The sequence below is a fragment of the Antennarius striatus genome, chromosome 7, assembly GCF_040054535.1.
Source record: "Antennarius striatus isolate MH-2024 chromosome 7, ASM4005453v1, whole genome shotgun sequence".
Classification (NCBI taxonomy): Eukaryota; Metazoa; Chordata; class Actinopteri; order Lophiiformes; family Antennariidae; genus Antennarius; species Antennarius striatus.
This window is the reverse complement of record NC_090782.1, coordinates 11,277,732-11,298,243: the sequence shown is the minus strand read 5'-3', so window position 1 is coordinate 11,298,243 and position 20,512 is coordinate 11,277,732. Positions and strand designations below refer to the sequence as shown.

At 38.7% G+C, this 20,512-nt stretch overlaps 2 protein-coding genes across 3 annotated transcripts in view; one reads left to right on the top strand and one right to left on the bottom strand.

Moving 5' to 3' along the window:
• Positions 1-13,965, bottom strand: part of shroom2a (shroom family member 2a) — a 32,779-nt gene extending 18,814 nt beyond the window's left edge. Inside the window, exons 1-3 of one of the 2 annotated variants that reach the window (XM_068319823.1) lie at positions 13,714-13,965; positions 11,994-12,204; positions 2,109-2,257 (exon numbers count right to left, since the gene is read on the bottom strand). In XM_068319823.1, coding sequence (XP_068175924.1) covers positions 2,109-2,257; positions 11,994-12,200 — 356 coding nt within the window. In that variant the 5' untranslated portion in view covers positions 12,201-12,204; positions 13,714-13,965. Of the gene's footprint in view, positions 1-2,108; positions 2,258-8,261; positions 8,505-11,993; positions 12,205-13,713 lie in introns of those variants that run through there. The other variant, XM_068319824.1, reaches the window with a different exon arrangement.
• A 373-nt stretch (positions 13,966-14,338) lies between these two features.
• syap1 (synapse associated protein 1) lies at positions 14,339-20,315 on the top strand. Its single transcript, XM_068319907.1, has 9 exons — positions 14,339-14,627; positions 14,786-14,904; positions 14,993-15,059; positions 15,154-15,227; positions 15,330-15,469; positions 15,609-15,760; positions 16,564-16,622; positions 16,724-16,868; positions 18,815-20,315. The coding sequence occupies exons 1-9, from the start codon at positions 14,459-14,461 to the stop codon at positions 18,940-18,942; spliced, it is 1,053 nt and encodes a 350-aa protein (XP_068176008.1). The 5' UTR covers positions 14,339-14,458; the 3' UTR covers positions 18,943-20,315.
• Positions 20,316-20,512: the final 197 nt, after the last annotated feature.

Genomic DNA, 20,512 nt, shown 5'->3' with positions numbered 1-20,512 from the left:
CAAACAAACAAGTGCATTTAAAAAGAAGGCAAGTGTTCCACAGGTTAAGGCGTCAGTTGCATCTAAGATACGCGTCAATCAGCGATTATGAAGAACAAAATACTATATAAATAGTAATCAGTACCCTCCCTGTTACATGACAGATGATCCCATCCTCCACTCAGAAAAGCAGCTTCAGACCTCACACTGTCTCCATGACTTCAAGACAGTTTCTATTTTCTTTTGTGTGTTTAAATGTAATTAGCTGTTAATTGCTGCTTCTTTCTACCTAAATCTCTCTGTTTACAGTTAGGCAAATAATAAGAGGTCATCATACCGTATCACTCCTTTGTCACGTCCTTGCATCTCGCCAGTTTGCTCCCTTCATATATTTGGTTCTTCTTCTTATTTTTCATTAAAGTATATTCATGCCATCTTGAAAAGGTTGTCTAATAAGGATTTCACTGAGTTTTATATTCCTATAGATGTTCAGAGATCAGGAGCCTTGTTAGCAGCTTCAGTGCTCATGTCTTAGCTGAATTTCTACTGGGCATTAAATTTGAATACAGAAAGTGTTTAGACTATTAAAAGTTAAATGTAACTTTAACAGGATGATAAAAACATTAGTATTGTAATGTGAACATAACACTTAACTCGTACCATCTTGTTTCTGATGACAGCTCTCTTTGGTGGGAGTCAGTGGGAGTATTCTAACATGACTGTGTGCATACTTCCACTAACTTGTAGCGGTCAGTTAAACTGCCATTTTAAACTAGCAGCATACTTTCATTCCCACCTGTCTGTTGGCTGGTTTGCTCGACATAAAACTGGTTTTTGCTTGTGCATCAGACCAGTCACACCCTAAACCTACCGAACCCTGACACACATGTTTTTTATAGCCTGCTATGCTCAGGTCTTTGAGAATGGGGTGACAAATTTCCCTTTGGGATTATTAAAGTGTTCAGTAATTATTTCATTCATTCAAATTTGATTAGTGGCAGCACCAATATGAGTAAATTACTGTATCAAGAGTCTGTAATTCAACCACTTTTTTAATACTGTATTTTTTAACATTTTTTTCACCCGATCCAAACCCAAGTCAATGATAAAAGACAAACTCAAATATGTAGAGGTCAAAACTATGGTCTCACATATGTCATCTCATATATGTAGGGACCAAAAGTGTTCAAGTTTTTCATGCTTAACTCCTCATAGTTCTAAGCTCAATGAGAGAATTTGTTTTAATCATATCCATTCAAAACAATCAAATCTACACTTATGTTTCCTTGTTTCCAGAACTTATAATACACTCGCCTGTTGAGAGTGAAACCCCATCAGTCAGTCAGTCAGTCTCACAGCTACAACCTCGTGGAGAGACAAATGGTGATTGGACTTTCTTGTACAGATGGATTTGGTCAGGGGTTGCGTTAAGACATGATACAATATAGACTGAAGCACAGATAGACAATAGGTCCAATGTTTCACATACAGCAAGGCCATTTATAACAAGGCCTTCATGACTAAGTTGACAAATGATTCATCTGATAAACAAGACATGAACGCTAGAGTAGAGTATAACTTTATTTAAAATAAATACTAGAAACAATAGCTTGGGATCAGTAGGTCACAAGGACTGGCTTATGACAGACTGAAGCAGGCCTACAATTCAACAGTGTCAGAAATGAAGTACAGTAAAGAAAATGTTGCAAATTAGAAATTAGCATCTCCATGAGAAAAAACAACAACAATGCCATAAAGATTCATTTACACTAAACTAGCCCTGACTTGTTCTTCCTATACCCGCCTAAGGGAACATGATGTCAACCAAAACATCTAAATTTTTGCAGCTTGATCATGAATAACTGACATAAACCCCTGCAACCCAGTGTAACCTTGTAAAACAGGACCATCCTGCTAGCAACAGCTCAGCAGTGATAGCTTACAGGTGCAACAGACTGACAGCTAGCTCATGAATACAACATGAAGCGTAACAGATGAGAGGGCCATCATCCCCGTCTCCACCACTCCACCATCAAGGATTGTTAGAGATGTAACCACGGTGACCTGTAAGCTTGGGAGGGTGAAAGCGGCATATGTGGAAGTACAGAGCACAGGAACTGGTTCCTAACCTTTTCACCACCAGGCTGAGGTTCTTGTGGGAGCCTTTCACCAGGCAGATAGCCTCCTGTCTGTAGCCGCTCAGGGGAATCTCGTTGATGTTGACAAGCTCGTCTCCCACCTGGAGATTCACTGCAGCTGCCTTGCTGCCCTCCTCAACCTGGAGATAAACACAGCAGACAGAAAACAGGGCATTAAACACTCTTTTGGTGAGATACCAAACGAAACCATTTTGTCCCAGCAAACTAGCAAGTCAGCAAATATCTATGACAGTGGTATGGTAATCAAGCTTCCAACACCACCCACTTTCTGTCAATTAATAACATACTGCACCTCTGAAATAGACTGATAGTAATAAGTTATATTAAATTACTGTCTTTTTGGCAGTACAGAGTCTACAGTATTGTTATATTATATTCTTTTAGCCTTATTCAAATCAAATAACAACAACATACCATACTAATCACAATACAACAAAAAGGGATTTTAAAAAACTTACTATTTTTCTTACGTGTAAAAAATTACTATTTTACACTTGAAGCACTAATAAATAAATGAAGCATCCAAATAAGGGCTGGGTATTAACCTTTTAAGATTAAAAAACTAAAAAACATCTCATTTGTATGCCTGACTACCATTTTGTCATAAAAATGCTTTCCCCTGTTTTGAGCTGCCTCTGGCAGTAATGCAGAACCACTGCCAGAACATAAAAGCAATACATCTACAGGCTGCCTGAACCCACTATTATCAAGTGAAGGACAACACACTATTATCCTAAGGCAGACAAATGCATGCTAGCAGGTGAAAACTACAGTGTGGAGCATCTTTCAAAGACATTTATAGAAATGACCTGCTGCCCCACCTCAGGAAAAACAAACCCAACGACCAGCAGAAAAAGGTCAAATGACATTTCAACAATCAATGGTGGGTTTACGCAGCAGTAAGTAAGTCTGACAACACATGCAGCATAATCTCACAGGTGACGGCTAAAGACACGTTTGCCATTGGCTTTGTTGAAGGTAACAGATTTCACAATCTAGTTGGATTTGTGCCCCAATGCCAGAGAAATTAGTAATACGGTTCCTGTATGACACAAGCTTTGCTGCGTGTTTCTGTGGGAGTATTTCTGCTTCTTATGCCCTAACCTTCACTAAATGCAGTTCATTCGTTCATTCATTCATTTTCACAACCGCTTCATTCACTGTCGGAGAACATGCAAACTCCGCTCAGGGCGGGACGCGAATCCATAACCGCCTTTCTATGCAGCAACAGCGCTACCAAGTGCGCCATCACCAAATGTTGTCTAAACACTAAAAAAGTTAAATAAAGTTCCTTAAACCTGGTTACTTGGGTGTCACAGACCGTGAATGGATACACACCAACGATGTGATTGCATAACCTCACGCTACCTCACCTTGCTGGTACTTGCTGCTTCTCAGTACTTCAGAACCCTACTGTTTGTGGGTTTTACAGGTTATTGTCTGGTCTTGTTTGCATCTCTCCGAGCCATGAGAGAAATAAAAGCTGTTTATTTTAATAAATCTATATATAATCCCTCAAATAAAAAAATATCCTGTGCTATTTAGGCAGCATCTAAAACAAAAACATATTCAAAAGAGACAAATATGGTGGCAAATTATCTCTCCTCTAAAATACTAACTAACCAGAACTGATTTTTAAATCTTGAATGCTCAACTTTGAATTACATGAATTAATGTAGTACTAATTAAGTCCAATCCTTGTAGAAATCAAGTTCAGCATGAAAACTAAGATTTCTTCGTTTTCTTGTTTATGCTCTTGGTGTATTTTATTTGGTAACAAAGAGAGAACTTGGTTTCTCAAAGTTAACAGCAGGAAAGAAGAAAAAAAAAAGGATCAAAAGCCATGAAAATAATTCAAACGCTCCTGTCCAAGCCAGTGGTATGAAAAATGTAACCCTATTGTGTTTGTTTGAGAGCGGACACCTGGAATAACACATCAGTCAAAGGGAAGTGCAGTGAACAGTGCACAATGTGCTGAAGCTATGGGTTGCTATTGTTGGGGAATCTCCAGACGACCCACCTATCAGAAGACGTTAAACTGAGCAAAAGCCTCTGAAGTGTTAGATAGCCCAACCCTGAAGGTCAGTGCTTCCCTCACACTGATGGAGAGACAGATAAAAGTCATCGACCACACAATTCAGTAGGGAAAGACACGCAACATAGAAGTGGGCACATTAAGAGACAAAGTCAAGCTCTGCAGCTGATTATCAGCCCTCCACCAAAAGTGTGAGAGAGGGAACATGACTCAACTGCAGAGGTATGTGTACATTTACAGACCATTACGTGTTATATGGCCTTTCTCCTCAGCAAAGAAACTAAAACCCAGATAGCTCTAATCAGGGCCCCTTCTCATTTCTCCATAATACCTATTTTAATGCGGGGTTACAGTAGGGCAAACCCAGGACATTTATGACTGCTGGCTGCACTCCTGAGTTGGTCCTGATTTGGTAATGTATTCTGTAGAGAAACGGAGTCACCGCCTGATGCATCTGCAGGAGGTTAGAGTGTTAAAATGCACATGAAACACTCTTAGAGGATAATTCTCGCCAGTTAGAACATATTTAACTGGAGCATGTAAGCACCAAATATATCACACTGTTTATCTTTCACAGGGGTGAATTAGTGGCTGTGGGCCGTGCAAGATTAAAGTAAGATCTCTGAAGTGTTGGAGTACAAGTCACAAACTGTATGACAGGAAAAACCCATGTTTCTTCTCTCAATACTTCAGAAATAGATCTGCTAAGGATACATGGATACATATCTCCATTTTAAAAAGGATCCGTAATTTCACACAGAAACTTGGCAGTGTGGTTTCTATCAAATGATTCTCAAATCACTGAGTTTAGTTAGTAAAGGCTAGTTTCAGCTTTGGGTGCATTTTGTCCGTATAAATATAGTCTGCAGGACTGAGTGACCCCCCCTTCCCCGTCCCTCCCATCCCTGAGTGTAGCTCACTAGTTTAGGACTACGACACTGTGGAGGAAAGAGTCAAAGATATATGAATAGTTTCATGTAATGGGTTGACCATAGATATAAAAAGTCACAAGACAAATTTAATCTTTGAAGTTTGTTTAAACAATTTTTCTCATTTCCATTTGTGTAAAGCATGTAAGGTTAAAAATATGTATTTAGACAGTTCTAAACTCTAGAATAAATTTGAATCGAGACTGCTCTGAAAACTCTTCAGCTCTTTGCCTACAGAAAAGACATGAGAAGGAGAAGTCAGCTCAGAGGTAGTTCAGAGAAAGCAAACAGCCACAGTGCAGGAGAACAGAGCAGGCATTATGAAACGATGAGTGAAACCAGTCAGAAGGTGCCTATTGTTGATGACAATACTTGACTTGTGTTATCCACAAACTGCTGTAAAATGAAACAAAATTAAGTTTATAAGAATGTAAAAAAAAAAAACCCCAACAACTGTCAGTGTCATGCATTGTGATATAAGATGTAATTGTAAATAAAGGCAGTGTTCTGACAGGATGAGGGCAGAAGGATTATTGTGCTTTTCTAAACATATTTCACCATGACTGCTCAATCAGCATGAGGCATACCATGTCCTCTGTTTACCATCTTCTACAATCAGTCACAGTGCAGACATCCTGGAGGACTGAGGATCCTCAGAAATAGCCTCACACCTCTGTGTGGGATGTGAAGGGAAGGATGTGGTTGCTGTGAGGGTCAAGAATGTGTCTTTTTCTGCTGACTTATGTCCTGTGCAGGCTGACAGGGCATTGAACTCAGACCTCTGGTGGGGTTCAAGGTTCTGGCTGCAGGCACCAGAGGAGATGAGGTGTCTAATAGAACAGTATTTGCCGTTATCCTTCAAACACCTTTAGTGCTAGTTCAGGGTAAAATGTCATTTTAGACCACAGGTCCTCAACACATACCCTGTTCATTCATCATATCAACATCAACTGCAATTCAACAGGGTGCTTGTGAAGGGAGCTAGACACTTATTTTAACTTTCTTCTAGTTAAAAAAAAAGCCAAAATTATTTTATTTCATATAGTAAGAAGTGAAATGATAACACACATCTGAAATCTGGTAGAGAGACTTATGCTCTCCTCAGGATGAAATGTAAGCAGTCTGTTCCCTTAAATCTCTAACATAACAAAACAGTCAGACGAGGATAAAAGGTTTTGACATATAAATATACATATATCCGCAAGAAGTATGACACATCCAAACAGTCTAAGTGGTATACTTCATGGTGAGGGTGTGAATAGTAGCCTATTAACAGGCTAAGCTAGGATGAGCACAGAGAAAATCATTACCAATTTACCTAAAACCGTTAAACAGCACTGAATTACTAATATAAATGGCAAGTGTTTTTTAAGGTGACAGTTTCTCCTTGATACTGCCTAGGGAGCCAACCTCAATTCTGGCATTAAATATAACCTCAGTTTTATATTCTCCTGAACTTGTCACTTTATCAGGGCCAGTGTCCAATTGAAATCTGAATTTTGTGGATCTACTTCAGTTCTCGTACACATTATTTATGCATTGGATGGTTTCTCCGGTAACATTTGCCATCCTTGGCTTCTTATACAAGTTGAAAAACCTTTTGTGGGAAAACATTTACATTACTCTACAAACAGTTCCATTAAAGATAATATTTAAAACTTAACATCCTAAAGTGAACTTTTGTTTCTGAATTTCAAGATAAAATATAGGTGGACTTAATTTTGAGCCACGAAGATGTCCTAACATTAGATCAAGGCTAAAGAAAAGTCGCATTTCAGATGCTGCATAAGCGCTGGACATTGAAATCAAAAGCACACCCTGAGCTGTTCTCTCTGTCTCCTCCATATTAATGCTGGCATTCCTTCCTCTAATATCCTGACTTCTACAAACACCCAACTTTGTGGGAGGTAGAACACGTCTCCTCACAAGGCTCATAATTATATTCTCCATGAATAAACTTAGCTCTGAAAGTTGTGCAATAGTAAAACAGTCAAATCCTGCCCAGTGCATACAAAGGATTCAATAATTGATAAAGCATGTTTACCTGCACGTGATTTATCACAGTGTGTATGAACAGAGACTTTTATTCAGTGTGCTTGGTATGTTCTGAAAAAGCAAACAAGTTTTTCTGCCACATTAAAGCTGGTAGAGGACACATATGGATGAGATGCATGCCCAGCTGCTTTGTGTAAAACAGGATTATGTAAGTTTATTGAGCCTAAGGATTTTAAGTCCATGAAGACCTTAAGCATAACCTGAGTTATGAATGGAATGTTAAGAATTTTAATTAGATCCAGGTTTTTTAACCAATACTTTAAACCTCTTATCAACTGTGGGCATGTTTTTATGATCTTCTATTTTGGCAATCAGAGAGAATTCCCACAAAGCCAACAGCCAACAATCTCAATCCCTTAGGCCTTTGTCAACACGGTTTCTCAAGTGATTACGCAGACAAACCTACAAAACCAAAGAAAAAGACACAGCGATAATAATAATAAAAGTAGTAATAATATGTCACAAAGGTAATGCAGGTAAATGTCAAGTGAATTCCCATATTTACTAAAAACAACACCGTCCAGTGGACTGTAGCTCAAGTATGGATGGCTGCAGAACCTTTAATAGAAAAATTCACACATGTGCAGCTGTGTAAAATGGGTCGAGAAAGCAGTCATACAGGGAGCTTATTTTATCATTTATAGTCTCATGTCATCACAAAGTGATTTCTGACATTTTCCTTATAGAACAGAGTTAATACAGTAGAATGTTTTAATGTTAACTAAATAGTGGGTTTGATATAGTTCAGATCAAGTTCAACATATATTACAAGCAGCTTTTAGCTCCAGATGGAAGTCTTACCTGTCCAGACAGGCTTTTTAAAACAGTGTTCACAAACGATGACACATATGTAAGAACAGCAGACAGTAGGCTCAAATTCACCATGTCAACACACGGCATCAGGTTGTAAAACGCAGGCCAAGTCTACTGTGTGTCCACATTTCATGCCATTAGCTAGAAATGTTGGAATAAGAGGCCGCAAGCATTACTGCATTATGAGATCACTGAGTCATTTCTCTACGTGCCACCCAATAAGATTCTGGGTTGTTAATAAATTGGCGAAAAGTTTAAAAGATTAACAGGAAGGAGGATTTAACATCTCACCATCTGATGCAAACAGATCTGCTCTTTCCTTGGTCTTCAAGTGGCATTCAGCGACAAACATTAACAAAAATATTCTGTCAATATCAAACCAAAGAACAGGAGTCCAAATGGATAATGTACCACCTCAGCAATGTGATCCTGTCATTTAACCTTACAGCTCAGGGGCTTAAAATGCTCAGAATTCTAGTCATTTGAATTACATTCCTGTAAAACCGAGGGTAATAGGGTGAAGGTGATCCTGGCTGTATCGCTCTAAGCCTTGTGTGGTGCCTGACGTCCTGAGTTTTGCCATTGGGATTTGAACTTTGTACCACTGTGTCAACACAGGACAACTAACAAAAACCAAGCTTGGGTAAAGCTCCTGACAAACAGGTGCTGGTATTTTACCATGTTGAATTAACTATCAAGGTCTTTTGTGGTAAATCATTACACATTCAGCAGAGACGTAAAGTTACTGAGAGATTTCAGCACTGATTGGGTTGAGCTACGCCTGGGTTCTCTTTCTCTGATGGGAACTCATGCATATTGGGACTCTTAACTCCCATTAACAAAGTCATGATGTATAATAATTATTAGCTTTTTATTTGAAATCACAACTTTCTGAACTTAGATTTTATTACACATATAACCTTGATGGGGGGATAATAATTACTGAGATGAGATGTTGGCATATTCACAATTTATAGTACATTTCAGATTAAAACGTGTAAAAGTGAACCATGAAAAATCAAGCCATCTGCAGAGTGAGTACAACTCATCTCTTGGGAACTTTTGGGAGTGACAGAATTTGATGGCAAACCATTCAGTTGTTGGTGTAATATTTCTGTCTAGATCTCACTCTCTGAACTACAGATCAATATTAGCCCTCATGTAAGTATCACAAAAAAGAGTGAAGTCATATATCCAGAGATTAACTTTTGCTTCGCTTCCTTCAGTGTGGATGCAGCAAACAGATAAGAAGGGACCAAAAGAGACTGTTTATCCAAAAGTCAGAAACACAAAACACGCATCATTGTAGTGCTATTTATTCAACTAGATTATTTTTTTACTCCAAGCTTTGGTGATATCTTAAGTAAAGACATGTGTCGTCTCTTGAAGATGAAAATGGTTGTTGGTGCTCAATCAAACAAAACAACCAAACAAAAACCTTAACAGCAACATCTATTTCTAGACATTACGAGCTGCACGAGGCAGCCCACATTTAAACATCATGTGAAAACTAGATTTGTTTTGAATCACAGCCGAGAGGGAAACACACATTGATCTACTCCTTATAGGGCAGAATGATAACTTAAATTGTGTTGTACTTCCCTCAGCTGAGATGCAACATTAGTTAGCTTAGATAATAATAATAATAATGTTAATGTTATTATTATCATTAACAACAATAATAATGGATTAGATTTATATAGAACTTTTCTAGGCATTCAAATTTGCTTTTACAGTGGATCCAACATTCATTCACTCCTCATTGGTGATGGTGAAGTACATGTGTAGTCACAGCTGTCCTGTGGCAAAATGACCTATACATGGCAGCCAGTCCGCGCCTACAGCCCCTTCGACCACCACCGGAACAATCACACACCAGCAAGTCCCTCACTGGAGGCAAGGAGGGTAAAGTGTCTTGCCCAAGCATACGATGACTGGTGACTAAGGGAGCATGAGCGGGAATCGAACCACCGATCCTACAATCATTGTATATTTAAAAAGCGGTGGAGGGTTAGCAAAATACACACCCTCAACAGAGACAGAGAGTGAGGGAGTGAGGGTGTGTGTGTGTGTGTGTGTGTGTGTGCGCGCACGAATGTGCGTGTGTGGAGTAAATAGCCATAGCCCTGGTGTTAACTGCAGTAAATGTTATTGTTCGTCAGCCCTAAACATCTGGCAAGCTGTGTTCTTATCAGTGGGATCACGTGTCGCATTTACTGTCACTACAGGGAAACACATCTCAGTCCAGTACAACATTGTGTTTTCATGGGCACCTTTCCTACACAAGACCTGCTGTTACTAGCATCTTAGAGATGATTTCTCTAACATTGCAATTTACTTAGATGGCATTGCTCTATCCTCCACCAACGAAGTCAGGAACTTAGGAGTGATTTTTGATCAAGATCTGTCCTTTGATTTTCATATCAAGTTTGTATCCCAGACAGCCTTCTTTCACTTGCGAAATATTGCGAAAGTTAGAAATTTCTTATCCTTTAAAGACGCAGAGAAAATCATTCATGTCTTTGTTACTTCTAGATTGGATTAGCGCAATTCCTTATTATCGGGCTGTCCTAGCTCCTCTATTAGGACCCTACAGTTAGTTCAGAATGCAGCTGCCCGCTTACTGACTCGAACTGGGAGGAGAGAGCACATCTCTCATGTCCTAGCGTCACTTCATTGGCTCCCGATTAATTATAGAATACAATTCAAAGTCCTCATCACATATAAATCTCTCCACTGTAAGGCTCCGTCTTACATTGAAGATCTTATTGAAGTGTATCACCCCCCCCAGGGCCCTTCGATCCAAGGATGCAGGATTTCTGGTGACCCCTCGGGTTTTTAAGAGTAGAACACGAGGCAGAAGCTTCAGCTATCTGGCTCCTTTACTCTGGAACGAACTCCCTGCCTCGGTCCGGGGTGCAGACTCCCTTAGCTTATTTAAGAGTAGACTAAAAACCCTCCTCTTTGATGGAGCCTACAATTAGATATAACACACACCCCACTAGATATGCTGCTATAGGCCTAGGCTGCTGAGGGTATTTTTCTCCATCTCTCCCGTTAAAGGGAGATACTCTGGAGCTTCTGTCACTTCTTTCTTTCTTTCTTTCTTCTTTCTTCTTTCTATGCTCCTAGAATTTATTATTATTTTCAAATTACACTCTTTGTCCGCACAATACTGCCGCTGTCTTTGTGCCTCTGTTCCACAGGTGGAGAAGGTGGATGGAAGACAGGATATCGAAAGGCCTGGAAAACCCACCCCCAATTCAGCGACAGTGCACTATGGACATTAAACTCAAACTGGCCTATCTGCCTCTCTCTCTCTCCCTCTGTCTCTTTTACTTGACCTATTTCTTTCCCCAATGTATTTCTCTTTCCCAACCAACAGGTCAAGGTGGATGACCACCCTCCAGAGCCTGGGTCCTGCCCGGAATTTCTTCCTCAATGAGGGAGTTTTTCCCCACCACCGTCGCTTATGCTTGCTCTGGAGGGCATTGTTGGCTTTCTATCGGTAAAGCGCTTTGAAATGTCTTCAGATGTGATTAAGCACTATATAAATAAAAGTTGATTGAATTGATTGATTGACTACCACGGGTGTGGGCTGTTCATCATAACATTATAGACCTCAGTGTCTTGCCTAGTATATCAGAGTTTGGAAAGCTAAACCAAACCTTACGAATCAAGCCGATTTGGGCCGTAACAAAAAAGGTTTATTCACGGTTGCTTGTGTCACCAGAATTAACATCATACAGCATAAAGGGTCTCTGAAGACATGAGACCAGTACAAAAAATAATGCAGTGAATGGTTCCTATTTATATTTGACAGAATATTTCCATATGCAGTGTAAGGACTCAACAAAATCATCACTTTTTTTTAGTTCTTTGACAATATGATAGGAAACAGCAGATACAAGAGGGGGGGAATTATATAACTGTTAAAAAATTTATTCACCATCCCATTCTCAAACCAGCAAACACGGAAACTATCCACCTCTTCTGACATAGAACCTTTTATAGGAGAATTACCTTGGTTATGAGCAGAGGCTCTCGGTGCTCCAATCCTCCTCTGAGTGTAAATCCCCACGGTGCTCCTCCTGAAAGAAATATATCCACAAGCCTCGGGCCCTCGCCATCTCTGCCCCTAGCATCCAGGTCTCCTGATTTCTGCATCACATGCCAGCGTCTCTCTGTCTCTGTAGAAAGTGGATCATTTTTATATCCCTCAGTGTTCATGGTACTGTGTGGAAAAAAAGACAAAGCATGAAAGCATGTGAGTGAGAAAATAATAAACACTTAAAAAGACTGAACAATCCTGACAATCCTGACCCAAAGGGATTTTTTATAGTCAATTCTGTTCACAACCTACTACTACACATTTAACCTATGAGCAGGTTTTGGTTCAATGTTTTGCTAATGAACCTATAAAACTCCCTTTGAAACGTGTCCAAACAACCTTGTAAGAACACAAAGCTACAATAAGGTGTTCACTGGGGCTAAAAGAACTGGGTGATATCATCTTTATTTTGATCAATTTAAGATATGACCATGACTGAATTGATCACTTTCAAAGCTCAGCACTGTTGGACCACATGTTATAGCGTTGATCTTTTAAGCCTTCCTAAACCTCAGTATGACCTTAAAATTGATACACATGAATATAGCTCACCAGCATCTATTAGTGTTTTATTTGAACTTCTTCATTTAAAAGAATAATGGCAGTCTGCTAAGAACAAGCTGCTGTTTCAATACAAAAGAAACATACTTTTATTATCACCTTGGGGAATATAATTTTTTTTAGACCGCTGACATCTTAATCTGTTGAATGCTTGACATAACACACACCCACAATCAAAATTTATCAGAGACAAACATTTTTTCTCTCTAAAACCGTAAATTCATGACTGATATGGCAACATCATTTCATTAAATGTCCAACACACCTCAAATAAACTTACAAATACTGTATTTACTCACTACTGGAGACTGGAACAATATCATTGAGTGCAATTTTAAATTGGCAACAATCTAAACACAGTACCATTGCAGAATGATATTGAATTGGAATACCTGCAATATTTAAGAAAGAAAGCACATAGCTGGACTGATTGTTTTTTAGGTAAGAAAATTAATTTGGTTACCATACAAAACATTATTACACTTTTATAAATACTCAAAAAATATGAAATAATTAATCTTTAATTGACTTCAGTAATATTTCTGTGGTTTTGGACTCCCAGCTTTATGCTTATTTTTTAAATGATGTTATGAGAGCCTAAAGCGAATGCGATTCAAATGTTTACCATGACTGACTGGACTGTATGAGAGCCAACTTTCTCTTAATTTAAAAGAAAGTTATCTTAAAGGCGAAAGGCTAGTAATTAGCTAACAACTCCGGTCATCATGAAAGCAGTTTTGTCTGCATGGCACGAAATTGTTTCTAATTTTGTGATTAATACATGACATTCATAACGCTGCACAAACACCTGTTGTCATGCTCCAAACAAGTTTCCTTCAGTTTAATGCTCATATGTGTGAGAATAAACTCACTATCGATGCCGTGCAGCACAATGGAAACCATCTCCGCCTGTACCAACAAATACGCAAAACTAAACTGAGTGTAGCACAAAATTTTAACAGGTGACTATGTATGAAAGAAATATTTGATCATGACAAAAACTACATTTCTCGGTTCTGTGAAGTCATGGCGTTCTGCCGTGAAACTACTTTCTTAGACGGCTGGCCTTACCTGGGAATTCAACTTCTGGATAAAGCGATGAACAAGAGCGCCTCGTCGGTGTGGAGCGCAGCTATATGCCAGGTTTACGTTGGAGACAGCTCATTTTTCTACTCGTTTTATCTTCCAATGAATGCATTTTCAGAGTTTTGCCAACTCGGCGAGTTGTTCCGTAGGTGAAGCTGAAAGTTTAACCGTCCACAGCTCAGTACATTAGTCCGTATCTCACTTCATGCTACAAAACAAGAACGACACACTGACACACTCAAGATAGTTTAAATTAGCTTAGCTGAGCTAGCTTCATCCATGTACAACAGGGATAACAAGTGTCACGAACATACGGCACAAGGTCGCCATCTACTGTTAGCTAGCAAGTAAGGTACGAGTTTACACTAATTTTACTTTGTTGTTCTCTTAGCTTGGAAATATTAATTCGCGACTTTAATATATTCATGGGCGGGTAAAGAATGATAAACTACAGTAAGTCACCATTTAGCTTGCTAACTATTAATTTAGTCAAGCTAATAGTAATTTGCCGGGAGCGCGTGCGTTACTATGACAACCCGTAGGGCTAGGACGGAAACACCAAAGGGACAAACTTAAACGATTTGCGGAAATTATCAACGGTAAAACGTCATCAGCCACCGCCGAGAAAATCCGAGTCAAGCTGTTTGAGATCTCTTTTAGAAAACGGAGTATTTCATCAGTAGACATAGGGAATAAATCCTCATAAATTTGTTTATAACATATTTACACGATGTTAAAGAAGTGGGGAACCTGGTTTGGTATGAAAGACGAAAATGATCAGCTTAAAAAACAAGACGAGTCTGTCGTGAACGAACAACAGAGTCCGGATGTAAACAAGTCGTCTGTTCTGCAAGAAGACGGACAGATGCCTCAGCGACACCAAAACGCTTTCTTCAGTGGTAGGTCTGTTAAAATGTGGTGTCGATTCACAGTAAACACTGCAGTGCTAGTAGCTGGATTAGTAGACCGTTCTTCCGGTGAGGTGTTGTTTTGCTGCCGCTGTGGTACTCGTGTACCCGACGCCATACCCACTGTCTGTTATGTTTATTCTCTACAGATTACATGTATAATTTCGCCAGCAATGCGTCGAAGAAACTGTCAGATTCCGTTGTTGAAACAGCGCAAACAATAAAGAAAAGCGTGGAGGAAGGGACGTTAAATGGGATTATTGATAAGGTACATCTCTTGATTGACATTTTTTCCACCTCTTTCTGTCGTCAAAAAAATGCTTTGATCTATTCAGCTGTACGTTTTCTACCCTCAGACCATTTTGGGTGATTTCCAGAAAGAACAAGAAAAATTTGTTCAGGAGAAAAAATCTAAGAAATCTGGTAAGTGTTGAATAATATGCATGTTTACTTATTCAGTATAAATACCTGATATATTCTATGTTATAGTGACTGCACTATATTTCATTGTTTTTAGGTGCTGCTGTGCCACCGTGGGTTGGTGTTAATGAAGAGGAAACAGTACAGCAGCAGATCTTAGCTCTGTCAGCCGTGAGAGCTCCTAAAATGTTTCTTTATATAAGGAAAAATAACATAAATTTGTTTAATTTCAGGAAACCTGTGAAATCAGTTTGTTGTTTTGCTCATCGACAGGACAAAAGAAATTTTTTACGAGATCCTCCTGCTGGGGTGCAGTTTCATTTTGACTGTGAACAAATGTATCCAGTCGCCCTGGTGATGTTGGAAGAAGATGAGCTCTTAAGGAAGATGCGCTTCCATATGGTCCCCAAAGAGTGAGAGTGTCTTGTCACAAACATTGTGCTGTGTTTCAGCTTGACATTTCCACAAGATTTCTTTTAAACCAAAATATGTATTGCATATTTACTTCTACAACAGAGATAACTGCTGCTTCTCTTTGTTTTTTTATTTTAGGGTGAAAGAGGAAACATTCTGGAAGAATTATTTCTACCGCGTGTCCTTAATTAAACAGTCAGCTCAGCTCACAGCTCTAGTGGCACAGCAGGCCGCTGTGCAGAGGGATGTGGACAAAACTGGAACCAGTCCTGAGGATGTTCATGAGAGGGGTAAAACTATGTTCATATTGTTATTTTAAATCCATTCCTCCTCTGCCCTACGATGCGCTGACAACACGGCTAGGGTGTACCCCACCTCTCACTTAGACCATGTAGACTCAGGCAACACACATGACCCACAAGGCAGAAAAGCAGCTGAACACCACATTATCACGGTCATCTCATGTTCAAAAAGATGGACGGACAGACGGATGGATGGATGAATGGATGGATTGGTGACAACCCACCCATCCATTCATCTGGATGGATGGGTGAATCCTCACATACTTGAAAGCTGTGCTTTTAAATAGTCTACAGTGAAAGTCTTAATTGAAATACAGGAATAAGTACTAAAACATTATCAAAATGTATTTTAACTATCAGTACACTGTAAAAGTACACACTATTTTAACTATCAGTATACTGTAAAAGTACACACTATCAACAATTTTAAATTTCAGAATAATAAACTAAAACCTCATTTAATTTAGAAAGGTTTTACAATGAGAAGTGTTTTAACTTCAAACTGAGGACCAGTAAAATGATAATAATGTGAACTGTAAATCTGGTTCTGCTAGACAACAAGTTACTAACACTATAGAAAAAATAAAGGCAGTGAATGAAGTAGAAACTAAAGTAGTAATGCTTAAGTACAGTATCTGACAAGTGTATTTAGGTACAGCATTTATGTACTCAATAATACATTCACTGTGGTGCACAAAGCCATAAATAGTCTGAGAAATATGAGCATCACATTACTTCAATCAGTAAATATGCTGTACATGTAAGATAATGTCACAATATAATTGTTATAGGTTCAGCAAATGGAAGAACTGTCTCTGCCACCTGCAGCACCAAACCAAAGACAAGTGAGGTAAGCCATGTGTTTTAAAGAAAATGAAACAAACACCAGAAAGTAGTGGACCAAAAGCAATGCAGTTTAAGTCCAACCGCATTCTGTTTCTGCTATGAAAGGATGATGAGCAAATCTCTACCAGCCCACCTGTTGCTGAGTTTGTGAGTGACGCTTTTGACTCATGCAAAATAAATGAGGACGACCTACGCAAAGAAATGGAACAGCTGGTTCTGGACAAGAAGGAGCATCCAGATTCACAACAGAGTGAGACTTCCTGTCATCCCAGCACATATAACTAACATATCATCAGTATGTCTATCTGTCTATAAGAATCTTTTTGCTTGGAGGATATCTTTTAAAACATACATACAACATACATACATTGCCAGCATTTCCAAACTTTCATAATAAGTAGCTGAGGATTTTAAATTTCCTGTAAATTTTGGTGATTCAAAAGAACTTAGGACACTGTATAAAATATAGATGGAAATGGATTGTACTCATTTACAAAATGGTAAAACTAAAAAAAAGCTTAAAGATCACATCAAATGTTGAAAATGAGAAATTTCTACAATTACGCCCACATGGCCAACATATTTCTACAACACTGGAACAATGACAACAAAAAACTAGAAAAGCTGTGATGAAGCTGAGGTCCTCCTTCATGCCCCATGCCATCAGGGGGTACAATGACTCTCAAGAGGAGCAGGGGGGAGGTGGCAAGGTCTGCCCACGGTTGAATGGAGGGGAGGAGATGTCAGCCTGTGCTGCAGTGTAGTGGGGCCAAGCTGTTGTGATGTTTTGATATTGGATAGTGACGCCTTATATTTTTGACCATTGTGAGATAGATATTAGATAGATATTAGATGTTGTGATATTGGACAGATAGATTTTGTGATATTAGATAGATATTAGATGTTGTGATATTAGATGTTGTGATATTAGATGTTGTGATATTAGATAGTGATACCTTACATTGTAAGAAGGGTGTACCTTACCCACCATGTGGGCCTCCTGCCAATTTTCACTCGCACTTTTTATTTTTATTTATGTTATTTTATTTTATTTTCAATTTTATACTGTTTATATTTTAGTGATAATTTAGTATATGTCCTGTTAATGCTACATGTGTCTGCTAGTGTAGTGTAGGTCTTGTGTTATGTCCTTTGGTGTCAGTGTTTCTGTTTTTTTATCCAGTATTTATTTATCATGTAATGCCTGAGCATGTGCAATTTCATCCGGGATTTATAAAGTATATATCTATCTATTTAAAAGAAAACTGCTGGAACAAACTAAACATATTATTGTCTGTAAACACAGTTCATCGGTGCTCCACAAATTCAACTCAAACATGCAAAGAGAAAATCGTATGTGAACCAGAAAAATTGCTGCCTTCATTTAGCCTGAGCTCGTTTACAATGGACTGAGGCGGAAAACTGTCCCCTGGTCTACAGAGCAAAAAATGAAATTCTTTTTTGAAATGATGTATGCCACATCTTCTCTGCTGCAGAGGAGAAGGACCATCAGGCTTGTTTTCATCAGACAGTTAAAAATCCAGCATCCAAGAAGGCGTGGGAGTGCATTATTATACATGGTGTGGTTCTGTAGTAAAACAGTGTGAAAGTGGCCAGCCTGCAGTCCTGACAGGTCAGAGATTGAACTAAAAAAAGATGCAAAACTCCTGACTGGCTGAAATTCGACATCAGGCAAGACTTTAAAATGACGGCAGCTGGTCTCAGTTCCAACTGCTTACCTGCTGTTGTTGAAAAGAAGTGATGCGGCACAGTGGTCAGTGTGACCCCGTTCCGAATCCAGGAACAAGGTCACAGGAAATGTGTTTTTGGCATTAAATTCTAAATTATTTTTTAATTTAGGACATTTGAAATGGGGTCTTTGTGCTATTTGCAATTAAATATGGGGTTTCATTGATTTGCAAGTCTTTGCATGTTGTTTATAATTTAAATATTTCACTGCCTGTCAGTCTTGTTGGAAATGAGTTTGTATTTCCATAGAAATATAAATTTTAGGGTGAGTTTTGAGGGTGGATTTTCTGTCCAGAGCCAGACTTACAGGCTTTAATTCTTACTACAATTCTTAATTTAGTTTTGAGTGGAAAAACTATTTGATGGTCAGTCAAATGACCTTTTGTTAAATGGATTGTCGTGTAAGTTACTAGAGAATAGTGAGTGACTTGATGTTGTTTTTTTCAGACGAGAATGCCGACTGGGAGAAAGAGCTGCAAGAAGAACTTCAAGAGTATGATGTGTTGGATGCTAATGAAAACCAAGATGACAACTGGGACAAGGAGATTGAAGAGATGCTAAAGGAGGACCGTTAGGAGACATTTACACAAGCACATCCAGCCTTTAGTGTTTGGTCAGAGACAGTGCATGGTGACGGATTCAGTCCTCCCTATGGAATAAATAATTTCCTGGTTGTTTTTTAAGATCTCTGCAGACTAAGAAAAATGTACTATCATTCCCTTCAGTGAATTATCTATGGCATGAATAGATTCATGGATATATATATATAAGTCCCCTGCAATTAAAAGCAAACCTGCAACTCACGTTCATAAGTAACTCAGTTGTGGCGTCAGGAAATAAAATGAAACCAACATTTGCTGAAGGTGGTAAATATTGACATATACACAGTTCTTAAGCTAGAGCTAAGTACTACAACAAGTAGCTACAGATCTATTAAATAAAGTCAGCAATGTTTGTTATTCAGCGGTATTGATAATTGACATGAGTTTTGCTCCTCCTAGCTGACATCAGCCACCTTCAGCTATTGATCAGCCAGACTGGCTGCAGCAGTTGAACCACTGAGTGAAAAATTATTGAGTAATGGTTCGTTTTATGCTTTTAAACCTGATCCTATCTGTTGGTAAGGCCAGGGTCTATCTTTTTATGAAAAATGAAATACCCTTGAGTGATAAATTCTAGTCAGAGATACCACATTACTATTATTTCAGGTTCATCTTAATTAACCGTTCGTGGCCTTGACCTAATCCTGTCTCACACAATCAAAACTTCAGAATGAAGTATAAGATCATAGATGTGATGTTTGAGTGTGTCTCCCTCTCCTCACTGGGACCAGCTCTCTGCTGCTGAGAGATGAACGTTTTCTGATTTTATGTGATCAGCAAAGTATATTTAAAATGTTGAATTTCACTGAGCTGTTTTTTGTAAATGGTCGGTTTGTTGCCAAAAATGTGATAACATTTGCTGGCACTCTTGACTTTATTGTATTTTGCATTTAAAATGACAATAAAGGCTTTCTGTTCTATATTATTCTGTTAACATGTTCCATTCTAAATCAGTCAACAGTGTATTAATGCATAGAATGTAAGAAACATATCAATTGTAAAAAGTGTTTGTTTGTGAAGGGCCCATTTCTTGGCCTCTCATCCAAAACACTGTCTTTATTCCATCACACTGAGCTCTTATTTTTGTAGTCCTCAGTGAAAAACCACCAGATGTAAAGTTCAAAATCTGAGGACAGACATATAGACAGGTTTAGTCAAAATAGATAAATGAATGACTGAATGTATTTTCTGTGATTTTGTTTCCCTACTTTATGCATAGATCTTTGTGTTCTTCGTATTTAGACCAGAACTAATTCTGGACTGTGGACTCAAAACCCAAGTTCACCTCCTAATGTGTATGTAAATCTTCTGTGTAGTATATTAAAGTTTAAGTTCAAGCAAATGTATTTAGACTTTTTGTTACGTCTAAGATTGATGGTTTCTGCAAACTTCCTGTACATAGAGCTCATGTATGCATGTATACCTGCCATTCAATAAGAATAACATTAAATCAGCAGCAGCTTGTGAGCTGTGGAGATGAAAATGAATAGAAGTGAGCTGCTTGTGATAGTACAGCCTCCTTGACATGAGAACTCTTAATTGT

Bases quoted from the DNA above. Each gene is read 5' to 3' on its own strand.
- syap1 (XM_068319907.1), top strand. From the start codon at position 14,459: ATGTTAAAGAAGTGGGGAACCTGGTTTGGTATGAAAGACGAAAATGAT. The intron at 14,905-14,992 runs GTACATCTCTTG...TTCTACCCTCAG, and splicing joins TAAATGGGATTATTGATAAG to ACCATTTTGGGTGATTTCCA. The intron at 15,060-15,153 runs GTAAGTGTTGAA...CATTGTTTTTAG, and splicing joins GAAAAAATCTAAGAAATCTG to GTGCTGCTGTGCCACCGTGG.